General features: G+C 40.9%; 1 protein-coding gene across 1 annotated transcript in view; it reads right to left on the reverse strand.

The window, feature by feature from the left end:
• Nucleotides 1–1,467: 1,467 nt before the first annotated feature.
• Nucleotides 1,468–12,816, reverse strand: part of GTF2F2 (general transcription factor IIF subunit 2) — a 129,055-nt gene continuing 117,706 nt past the window's right edge. The window contains exon 8 of the mRNA XM_003934364.4: nucleotides 1,468–2,059. Within this exon, the coding sequence (XP_003934413.1) occupies nucleotides 1,940–2,059 (120 nt within the window). The 3' untranslated portion in view covers nucleotides 1,468–1,939. The remainder of the gene's footprint in view (nucleotides 2,060–12,816) is intronic.

Raw genomic sequence — 12,816 nt, forward strand, 5'->3', positions numbered from 1 at the left:
TACTAAAGCTTCTTTTTTTGGTGGTCTTGATGATATGATTTTGGATTGCCTAATACACAACGTGTTGTGCTAGAAAAAACTTCTAACATATACATGTATTGTTTTCATTTAAAAATTAAAGAGAAAAGAAACAACTGAATGACCCAGGAATTGAAACTAACCTTTTCTGTCTCAGTTATACCCCTATGCCCCTCTTGATTTGCTGACATCATTTGCCATGTGATGGTCAATACATCTCTGCTGGGTGAGTAGTAAAATTCTGGGGCAAACCAGTTTTGAGAAGCTTATAATCTGACTGGGGGAGACATATCTTGAAACTATGGAAAGATATTTAATTTCTAATTTTCTTTTCTTTTCTTTTCTTTTTTTTTTTTTTGAGACGGAGTTTCGCTCTTGTTACTCAGGCTGGAGTGCAATGGCACGATCTCGGCTCACCGCAACCTCCGCCTCCTGGGTTCAGGCAATTCTCCTGCCTCAGCCTCCTGAGTAGCTGGGATTACAGGCACACGCCACCATGCCCAGCTAATTTTTAGTATTTTTAGTAAAGACGGGGTTTCACCATGTTGACCAGGATGGTCTCGATCTCTTGACCTCATGATCCACCCGCCTCGGCCTCCCAAACTGCTGGGATTACAGGCTTGAGCCACTGCGCCCGGCTTTTTTTTTTTTTTTTTTTTTGAGACGGAGTTTTGCTCTTGTTACCCAGGCTGGAGTGCAACGGCGCAATCTCGGCTCACTGCAACCTCCACCTCCTGGGTTCAGGCAATTCTCCTGCCTCAGCCTCCTGAGTAGCTGGGATTACAGGCACGTGCCACCATGCCCAGCTGATTTTTTGTATTTTTAGTAGAGACGGGGTTTCACCATGTTGACCAGGATGGTCTCGATCTCTCGACCTCGTGATCCACCCGCCTCGGCCTCCCAAAGTGCTCGGATTACAGGCGTGAGCCACCGCGCCCGGCCCCTTTTTTTTTTTAAATGGACTCTCACTCTGTCACCCTGGCTGGAGTGCAATGGCGCAATCTTGGCTCACTGCAACCACTGCCTCCTGGATTCAAGCAATCCTACTGCCTCAGCCTCCTGAGTAGCTGGGATTACAGGCGCCCACCACTACACTTGGCTGGTTTTTGTATTTTTAGCAGAGATGGGGTTTCACCATGTTGGCCAGGCTGGTCTCAAACTCCTGACCTCAGGTGATCTGTCCTCCTTGGCCTCCCAAAGTGCTGGTATTACAGGCATGAGCCATCATGCCCAGCCTAATTTCTAATTTTCTTAAAAGCAAATAAAAGAAACATCAACTGACCACGATTCTGCACATTTCTCATTTCAGAATCACTATGGTAAAATAAGCTAATCATGAAAACTGCCATTTCACTACAAGCTTACATGGTCTCCTTTTATTAACGCTGAGTATGAACACGGAACATGATCACCTGTTTAAAAGAAAAACACCTCGTTGTTCTTTGACAATTTTAAAATAAAGAACTTTGGCTTTTTATTCCTTTTATGAGTTTCTGTAGTTGACTGCTTTTTTTTTTTTTTTTTTGCTATACCATTCTCTTTGGATCTGCACTGCCACAGCTCCTCAAAGATAACAGCAGGGTTAGAGAGTCCTCACTTAAAAAACATTTCCTAATTGTACATGTTTAAAACCTAATATTTAAGAAAAACCCTCTTAATCCTCGAACCCCTCTTCCCATTGTGAATAATCTGGTTTAATACAAGTTAAGTCCATAAATAAATTTGTTCTTTCTCCTCAAACCAAACCAAACCAAAGAAACCAGTTAAGAAACTTTACAAGAACTACAGGTTTAAAAAATTTACTGAGAGAAATTTGTCACTTAACCCCTATTAACACACAGTGTTCAAGCCTTCCAGTATTGGCGCCTTTTGCTTAGCATCATTGCTAGTTGTTTCACTAGCATGCAGGCTAGGAGTCATCTCAGTCACTCTTTTCTTCTCCTTGATAGTGTCTGTACTCTGGCTTCAGCTCCCATGTGTTTTTGTGGATCCCTTTTACATTCTGAACACCGATTTCTTTTAAGATTTCCTTCAGGTACACCTAAAGCAAAGACAAAAAAAACCCTAATAAATGAGCTTATAAAGGCAGCAAACAAAACTTAAAATAAGATGCTATGCCAAATCACGTATGCAAGTCATAAAAATTATGCTCCCAGCTACTCGGGAGGCTGAGGCAGGAGAACTGTTTGAACCTGGGAGGCGGAGGTTGCAGTTTGCCGAGATCGCGCCACTGCACTCCAGCTTGGTACCTGGAGACAGAGCGAGACTCTGTCTCAAAAAAAAAAAAAAAAAAAATTATGCTCCTAAAAGCTCAGCAAGATTTATCTCTAAGGAGGCTCAATAAACTACCTTTTGATTCTACATATGTCATATGATCACTGCACTAAATATATGATCATCTGCATTAAAGGGGATAAAAGTACTGAATGCCAACAACTTAAAAGCTAAAACAGACACACGCACACAAAAAATATTAGCTGAAATACAGGAAAATATTACTAGTCCTCACTCAATGTGACACAGTACACCAAGTATAATCTGCCCTTGAGTTCAGCGGCCTCAAGGACTCAGTTCACAGCCAGATTGAAACCAGTAGTTTCAGGAGCAGTAGCATATATAAAAAAATGACTAACATTTTTGAGACTATTCTATCAAGCAGGCATATGACAGGTATTCAGAATTCTCAGTTCTAAGGTGAGTTCTCAAATTTGTTATTAGGACACTTCACTTACACTTATTTTTTCCTACATAAGAAAGAGAGTTTGTTTTTTTTTTTTTTTTTTGAGACGGAGTTTCGCTCTTGTTACCCAGGCGGGAGTGCAATGGCGCAATCTCGGCTCACCGCAACCTCCGCCTCCTGGGTTCAGGCAATTCTCCTGCCTCAGCCTCCTGAGTAGCTGGGATTACAGGCACGTGCCACCATATCCAGCCAATTTTTTGTATTTTTAGTAGATATGGGGTTTCACCATGTTGACCAGGACGGTCTCGATCTCTTGACCTTGTGATCCACCTGCCTCAGCCTCCCAAAGTGCTGGGACTACAGGCTTGAGCCACTGTGCCCGGCCCAAGAAAGAGAGTTCTTATTTGTATTTACTACTATTTGTACTTTAGCCAAGCTTGCCACACAGAGAAGGGAATAAGAAGTGGTAATAAGCTTGGGCATGGTGGCTCACGCCTGTGATCCCAGCACTTTGGGAGGCTGAGGTGGGCGGATCACCTAAGGTCAGGAGTTCGAGACCAGCCTGGCCAACATGGTGAAGCCCCGTCTCCAGTACTAGGGAGGCTGAGGCAGGAGAATTGCTTGAACCCAGGAGGCAGAGGTTGCAGTCAGCCAGACTGCACTTCAGCCTGGGCAACAAGAACAAAACTCTATTTCAACAACAACAAAAAGTGATAATAAGACATCTACAAAAACTATCGGGGATGTAGCTTTGTGTTTGACTTCTCCAAAGAAAAGAATCTGTATGATGGTGTTTTAGGTCCCTAAAAATTCAATGGACATTTACTAAATAATTAATACAGTCATGGAAATAATAGCTATGTTAAGTGTAATATGAAACTCCACCTTTGTTTGCCAATGCTCAAGGCCAAAAAGCATTCCACAATAAACTGACCAGTATAAATTACAGAATTTCCTTCTGAGAGAAGAAAGGAAAGTTAATTATTTAAAAGTGACTCTTTTGTTGTGGTGGTGGTTGCAGAATAAAGCAGTCTAACAATAATTTGTGTGTGTATGCTTCAAAGAACCAGTTACAGTATGATGATGACTCATCCCATTGATTAAAGATAATTTTTCTTATTAATTGAAACGAGGCATTAATAAGAATAACGGCTGAGAAGCTCTTGTCTGGATATTTCAGATAGTTTTCTTATCTTCTGCAGTGATGCTAGACTACCTGTAGCAGAACCTTGTGGGAAGCTAGTTAAAAAAGACACATGTTGGGTCTCCTGAATCAAAGTCTTTGGGGCTAGGCCCAGGAACCTGCATATTAACAAGTACCTAGGTGACTCATGTGACTATATACTTTTTTTTTCCTTTGAGACGGAGTTTCACTCGTTACCCAGGCTGGAGTGCAATGGCACAATCTCGGCTCTCCGCAACCTCCGCCTCCTGGGTTCAGACAATTCTCCTGCCTCAGCCTCCTGAGTAGCTGGGATTATAGGCACGCACCACTATGCCCAGCTAATTTTTTGTATTTTTAGTAGAGACGGAGTTTCACCATGTTGACCAGGTTGGTCTCGATCTCTTGACCTCATGATCCAACCGCCTCGGCCTCCCAAAGTGCTGGGATTACAGGCTTGAGCCACCGCGCCCAGCTCATGTGACTATATACTACATCTGGTTTAAGGTTCTTCCAGCTCTGAAACTCTAGGATCTTTGAGTCCTTAGTGTGTTCTTCATTCTCTGAGCCTTGTCACTGCTGGAGATTATGTGTTACCAACATAATCTAACACCACTTTACACTGACTGATATAACGCTCTAGAGTTCATAAAGTCCTTTCAGTCAGGGGTAGATTGTCACCTAGAAACATAATAGCTGATTAGTACTGGAACTACTTAGAGGTTCCTTCAGGATGGCTTAGCTCTCTGTTGGGCAGTCTTCCCATTCCATCAGCCAGCCCCAGCAGGTGGCAGCAATGAACCAAATGAGCCCTGGGTTCCCCTGAGACTTGCCTGCCTCCCACACCTTCTACGGTTGGCTTCACTAGCAGACCCATGTGAATGAGTAAGCATAAAGGCTTGAGACATCCAGGTAATATAAAACGAAAGTCTGCCACCTGCTATTTCAAATTACATTTAAAAAACAGGACACTATTCATAAACTATTTTCTAATTGAACAGGGTTTATAAATGGAAAATGATTGGATAGAAACAAATGATTCTCTGTTTACGTGCCAAGAATGACATCTTTGTAAAATTCCAAAGAACGATTTATTATGAGACTGGCTAAGACGGTGCTACACAAACAACCATACAATTGTGGATGCACTGCAAAGGGTCAAAAATGAAAAGAGCAATTGCCAGAAGCATTTTAGTAGCTCCACAGAGAAGAAGCTCTCCTGACTTCAAGTCTCATGTGCCCGTTTATAATCCAGGCCCAGAAAATGAAAAGCCTAAAAAGGGTTAAACACAAAATATTAAGAAAGTCTTAAGTGTACAAATTCAGTTGTTTCATGTCCACTCTCATTGTGGTAAACTAGTAGAATATATGGAATTATTTTTATACAAGAAGGTGTCATTCTTTTTTCCATGTAACAGTAAAAATGGAATGAGATAATCATGGTCTGTCAATTTTTCAAGCAACAAAATGCAATCAGGGTCACAATCTACTGTGACTAGGGGGTAGGGGACACAAACTTCCTGATTTTTAGGATGTTCTAAACTGCAATCTAAGACCTTTTTCTTTTTCTTTTGAGATAGCGTTTCGCTGTTATTGCCCAGAGTGGAGTGCAATGGCGAGATCTCAGCTCACTGCAACCTCTGCCTCCCGGGTTCCAGGGATTCTCCTGCCTCAGCCTCCCTAGTAGCTAGGATTACAGGCATGTGCCACCACACTGGGCTAATTTTTGTATTTTTAGTAGAGACGGGGTCCATGTTGGCCAGTCCGGTCTCAAACTACCGACCTTAGGCAATCCGCCCACCTAGCCTCCCAAAGTGCTGGGATTACAGGCGTGAGCCACCACACCTGGCCAAGACCATTTTACTGTAATCAAATAAATAAATTATCTTGGCAGGGAAGTAGGTACAAAGCATTAGCAGCGAACAGAGATAGCATGTCCTTCCTCTGTCTAAAATGTTTCAATGACTTCCCCCTTTGGCCTACACATTAAATTCCAAACACCTTCGTAGGCATCCACTCAGGTCTGCCTTCTTCCTTTGGCCTCATCTTCCAACACTCCTCCTTACACATACTTCCCATTTCCGTATCTGCATGCTTCTGGGTTTTTCCATATGTTGTTTCCCTTCCTTGTAATGTTTATCTCCTTTCCTCAAATCTAAACCCTCATTCTTTAAGACTAGGCTGAAACATTACTTTCTCAGAGAAACTTTCTCTAACAGCCTTACCTTAGATTTACATTTCACACTGCACATTCTTCCATGGTAGCTCTTACTATATTATAATCTTTTATTTATATGCCTTGCTCTTCATTTAAACCACATGCTCCTGTTACAGTGCCTGTCTGCACATCACAGACTCAGTGTACTTATGCAAAGTGAATAGGGTGTGCTTAAGACTAACAAGACAGCTAGGAGGATTGCTGGGTGGTGGTGGAGGATATCACTAAGAAGGTCCATAAAGAGCCGGGCACGGTGGCTCAAGCCTGTAATCCCAGCACTTTGGGAGGCCAAGGCGGGTGGATCACGAGGTCAAGAGATCGAGACCATCCTGGTCAACACGGTGAAACCCCGTCTCTACTAAAAATACAAAAAAATTAGCTGGGCATGGTGGTGCGTGCCTGTAATCCCAGCTACTCAGGAGGCTGAGGCAGGAGAATTGCCTGAACCCAGGAGGCAGAGGTTGCGGTGAGCCGAGATTGCGCCATTGCACTCCCGCCTGGGTAACAAGAGCGAAACTCCGTCTCAAAAAAAAATAATAATAAAAAAAAAAAAAAAAAAAAAAGAAGGTCCATAAAAACAGACCAATCAAATTCTAGTTTATTTTTAAAACTCAAGCAGTGACTTAGTTTGAGAAACAAAAGTTTACTGACTAAACTGTTACAATCTGAATCTAAATGGCATTTATTACTAAAATCTGCATTTTAGTGCTAAAATATTGTTGGTGACAAAGCCAACTGAAGAAGAGGTTTTAAAGGTTCTACCAGGATTGAAAATTATTTGGTGATCTTATTATTGTTTTTTTTAAACATTCCTATTCAAATATTTATTCCAGCACCTACAATGTGCCAGGGAGAATGACAGTCAGTCAGTCTTCTTCCCAGAGTTCATGGTTTAAGATTAGTGCAGAGGATGGGGGCAAAGAATATGGCACATTAGGCCAGATGTGGTGGCTCACACCTGTAATCCCAGCACTTTGGGAGGCTGAGGCAGGTGGATCACCTGAGATCAGGAGTTTGAGACCAGCTGGCGAGACCAGCTGGCCAACATGGAGAAATCTTATCTCTACTAAAAATACAAAAATTAGCTGGGCGTAGTGGCATGCGCCTATAGTCCCAGCTATTCAGGAAGCTGAGGCAGGATAATTAATCGAACCCAGGAGGTGGAGGCTGCAGTGAGCTGAGATTGCACCACTGCATTCCAGCCTGGGCAACAGAAACAGTGCAAAACTCCATCTCAAAAGAAAAAAAAAGGAAAAAGAGAAAGGCGTATTAGCAGGTAATTAGAAAATATAGTTAGAGGCATGTGTACAGAGTATGATGACACCACTGAGAAGGGGCACCTAACACAGCCTGCATAAAGATGTTAGGTTCTTTGAGAACAGGTATTTGACCATTTGATTTGAATAGCAATTCTGTGTACAGATCTAGAGAAAGGAGTTCCCCTCCTATTACATATTCCATCCAATTAAATCTTTTGTCTAACCATCTGTATTTTAAACAAAGGATTCTAGAACTGAGTAGATCATCTTTATGTCACATAGGATTGGGTATATGTCTCATTACAGACTATGTGCCATGTTGCAGCACAAGATCGGAATAAACTGGCTCAGGTCGTCCAGCAATTCTTCATCAAAAGGATGTGTGGGAGAGAACTTACAGCTACTCTGAATGCAGAGAAGTAAGTGACAGAACATCACAGCTTTCTTGGAAGGAAATGGCAAGGGACATACTTGACCGAAGAGGTCAAGTCATTAGGATGTTTGTTTGCATTTGTGGGTCAAGTTAAAACTACAGTGGGCAAAAAGCCAGAAATCAATGGATCAACTTCCTAATTGGCCCGCAAGACTAAGACAAACTGATGTACAGTCATAAGGCACAGTAGCCTACTATTTTAGCCTTTAATTAATATGCTCTGTTGGGAAATTATCTTTTTATACTACCATTTAAAAATAAAAATTTCCAGTTATAGGAAAAATGAAAAGAAGAAAAAAGGAGCCAAGTGAAAAAAGGGAGAGTATATGTCTGTGCAAACATTATATAAAAACAGCAGTCATTATGAAGTAGTAAATTTGGGAATAAGCTTCAAACATTAAAAATATCAATTTTTTTTCCTTTTGGAGTAGAAACTTAATGAACTAAGACAAGGCTTAAATTCTACTCTCTACATACCTAGCTTAGGATCAATGATGATGATTCCTAATAATACAGAAATTAGAAAGCAGCCTGCCTAACAGGTAGATCACCTGAGGTCAAGAGTTTGAGACCAGCCTGGCCAACATTGCAAAACCCTGTCTCTACTGAAAATACAAATATTATCCAGGCATGGTGGCCCACGCCTGTAGTCCCAGCTACTCAGGCAGGAGAATTTCTTGAACCCAGGAGGCAGAGGGTACAGTGAGCTGAGATTGTGCCACTGCACTCAAGCCTGGAGACAGAGCAAGACTCCGTTGCAAAAAAAAAAAAAATTAGCTGGACGTGGTGGTGGGACCTGTAATCCCAGCTATATGGGAGGCTGAGGCAGGAGAAATGCTTGAACCAGGAGGCGGAGGTTACAGTGATCCAAGACTGCAACACTGCACTCCAGCCTGGGCGACAGGGCAAGACTCTATCTCAAAAAATAAAAATAAAAATAAAAATAAACTTCTCTGAATCCTGACCTGAAACTGGGTAGGTAGTGCAAGGGGAAATTAACAGGTTCAGTTATAATCAGGGCTAGTTTTCAGTGTTACTTTTTATTTTATTTATTTTATTTTTTTATTTTGTATTTTTTGAGATGGAGTTTTGCTCTTGTTACCCAGGCTGGAGTGCAATGGCATGATCTCGGCTCATCGCAACCTCCGCCTCCTGGGTTCAAGCAATTCTCCTGCCTCAGCCTCCCGAGTAGCTGGGATTACAGGCGTGCGCCACCACGCCCAGCTAATTTTTGTAGTTTTAGTAGAGATGGGGTTTCACCATGTTGACCACGATGGTCTCGATCTCTTGACCTCGTGATCCACCCGCCTCAGCCTCCCAAAGTTCTGGGATTATAGGCATGAGCCACCACGCCCGGCCTCAGTGACACTTTTTAGCAGAAGTGTGCTGTAGAGGAACACTAGTAAATGAATGTTGTTAGAGAACAGTGTTGAAGCTCAGAGCGGTATTGGCAGTTTGGTGTTTCAAAGGGATCAATTAGATGAAGTTTTTAATTGTTTGTATCTTCAAAGGAAATGCTGCATATATATGCTTCTATTTGACAGATACAACAAAATATGAAAAAAGCTGGAATAACTCATTCAAGGTTAAAAATCAAAGAGTACCAGGGAGAAATAATAGGCCTCTTATAATCTTCTATTTTCAGGTGGGGAAAAAATCCAAAAGTTACACCATATAAAAACACCTGCTATGGTTTGTATATCTGTCCCTTCTAATACTCATGTGAAACTTAATTCTCAATGTGGCAGTAGTAAGAAGTGGGCCTTTGAGAGGTGACTGGGTCATGGGAGCTCTGCTCATTCATAGATTAATGGGTTATCATGGGAGTAGGACTGGTGGCTTTATAAAAGGAGGAAGAGGAAGAGAGACCTGAGCTAGCATGCTCAGCCTCCTCACTATGTGATGTCCTGAGCTGCCTCAGGCCTCTGCAGAGTCCCCACCAGAAAAAGCCTCTTACCAGATGTGGCCCTTTGACCTTGGACTTCTCAGACTCGAAAATTTTAAGAAACAAATTCTTTTGCTTTAAAAATTGCCTAGCTTCAGGTATTCCGTTATAAGCAACAAAAAAACAGTCTAAGATGATACTTCTTTAAAAGGATACTGTGTTCTGACTTTACACCAGTTACCAAAGCTTGGCCTCCTTGATGAGTAACTTTCACTCTTTCTAGTTGTTTATGTAAGGCACAACGAGAGAAAAAGACGGGCCCCAAGGACAGTTTTTCTAACCAATAATTTTGCTTGTTTTTAGGTTTTAGCTGGGAATGGCAGCTTAAACCTGTAATCCCAGCACTTTGGGAGGCTGAGGCATGTAGATCACCTGAGGTCAGGAGTTTGAGACCAGCCTAGCCAACATGGTGAAACTCCGTCTCTACTAAAAATACAAAAATTAGCCCTGTAATCTCAGCTACTTGGGAGGCTGAGGCAGGAGAATCGATTGAACCCAGGAGGTGGAGGCCGCAGTGAGTGGAGACTATGCCATTGCACTCCAGCCTGGGTGACAAGAGCAAAACTCTGCCTCCAAAAACAACAACAACAACAACATAAAAACATTATAAATTGAACATATTGGTAAATTTTATATTAAGCATTACATATGTTAAGTGAACTAAATATTAAATACCTAAGTAATGTATTAAATGTATTTAAGTAACTTGTCCAGGACTATTTGGCTAAATGGTAGAGCTGGGACTTGAACTAAAATCTCATACTACAAATCTAGGGTTCTTTCTATTATACCAGGATCCCCCTTTGCTGGATCATTGATCGTCATGCTAGAATCGATTCCTCAAGTCTCCTGGGTACTGATAACAATTAGTACAAATCCCTTTATGTCCTGGGACCCTTTTAAAGTGGGATAATTCCTACCTGGGGGAGAGCTAGGCTTTGGCAATTTTCTTTCTCAGTCATTGGACTTTCTCACTAGGTAAATTGGGAGAGGAAGGTGGAAAGGAGATGAAATAGGAGAGAGAATATCACAGATTTAGAGCTGAAAGGGATCATAGAGATAGTCTCGTCCAATTCCCTCAATTTGAGGAGGAGAAGTGACTTCTCCAGATGCCAGTGAGGTAGACAGCAGGACTGGAATCCATGCTGACCACTTCCTGCCCTCTCCTCTAGGTGGAGGTAACTCTACCTCTGGCCTACCCCCAGCCTGGCTGAAGGCATTCCACACTTTCTTGGCCCCGGCTCTTTGCCCCTACTCTCACTATAAATGACATAAGAGGCCTACCAAAATCCATCTGAAGAAATATGCCCTTGGAGATTGAGAATTTTCTTTTTTCAAATCAATTCATTAGATATTTACTGAATTTTTTGCCATGTTTTACACTATGGGGTATATAAATACTTAGAGATAGGAATAACATACAACTCTGCCTTCAAAAATCTTACGCTTATTGAGGCAATTTAGTCTCTAAATAATAAAATGATTATTAAAAAATAAGTTTCAAGATCAGTGGCTTCTATGAGAATTTGATACAAACTATGGTTCTGTTCCCTAGAAAAACCATACATTTTCCCACATATTCAGGCAGTTAATGGATCCCCTAAAGCATATCCACTGATTAGGAATTAAGACGCTCTGTTGTAAGAGATTCACTGAGTACTACCATATAAAAAATCATAAGAACCAAAACCAAAAGACATACTAGTAATTGTTTTTCTTTGATGCAAAATGAATAAACCTTATATCCCATGTAAAGGCAAAGAAACTGTTTCTCCTAGTATCATCTGAATGTCCCCTACAAGTAATTATTTTCCATATTTAATTTTCTGTGTTTAATTCCATGAGACTTCTTGTCTGTTTTCAGAGTTTCTGGACTGGCCTTTTCATACAGATGTATTTATATATGTAAATAGAAAGATAAATTTCATTAAAACCAGAAGAAACACAGCTTAGGTAATGAAGTATTCTATTTCAAAAAAATTTTTTAATATAGCATAGAATGCTATATTAAAAAATCTAAGGCTTTGATGCCAAAGGGAGTGAAGTCATGGGATGAATTGATAATACTGCACCATGAGCACTTTCTTCTTATTAAAAAGAAATCTTTTGGAATTTAATTTCTTAATAAAAAGTGAAAGGTTGATGTATAATAGTAAAGAAATCTCTGCAGAAGGAACTGTATGATGAACACTAAAATTTCATATATCATTTACTAAAGCTTTATATAAATAAAAAAAATCAAGTCCTTTCACAAATAGGTTATTTGGTTATGTTAAAGTTTTTTAAAATTGGTTATTTTGTTACATATTCTGAATCAAATAAATGGAACAGCAAGAATCAACATATTATTGAGTATACTGGCAGAGTGAACAAAATGGTAAAGAAAATGAGATAAAAGGGTTTCCATTCAACTTTCTCAAAACTATAATTAAACACTCTTGATACTTTGGTGACATTCAGTGAAAAAAGCTAAATGGAAAACAATGTGACTCAAAGATTAGAGAAAGAATTTGGACTTCTTATTGTTACCATCATTTTAGGTGGATTAACACAAATCACTAGTAAATGTACAAAGGCCTAGAGTAGAGATAAAAATGACTATAAGGCCGGGCGCGGTGGCTCAAGCCTATAATCCCAGCACTTTGGGAGGCCGAGGCGGGTGGATCACAAGGTCGAGAGATCGAGACCAACCTGGTCAACATGGTGAAACCCCGTCTCTACTAAAAATACAAAAAATTAGCTGGGCATGGTGGCGCGTGCCTGTAATCCCAGCTACTCAGGAGGCTGAGGCAGGAGAATTGCCTGAACCCAGGAGGTGGAGGTTGCGGTGAGCCGAGATCGCGCCATTGCACTCCAGCCTGGGTACCAAGAGTGAAACTCCGTCTCAAAAAAAAAAAAAAGACTATAAAACAAAGCTAAATTTTCTAAAATACCAATTTGTTAAATGTCCTTAAAAAATGGAGACTAGGACAACCTAATTACAATCTCTGCAAGCATAATTTGAGAGGGCAGTTCAGCTCAAGTTTAAAAGGACCTAGGTAGATTCTAATTAAAAAAAAAAAAAAATCCACAGATAACAATCCACAAGACAGGGATAAACC

The sequence above is a fragment of the Saimiri boliviensis genome, chromosome 16 (assembly GCF_048565385.1).
Source record: "Saimiri boliviensis isolate mSaiBol1 chromosome 16, mSaiBol1.pri, whole genome shotgun sequence".
Lineage (NCBI taxonomy): Eukaryota > Metazoa > Chordata > Mammalia > Primates > Cebidae > Saimiri > Saimiri boliviensis.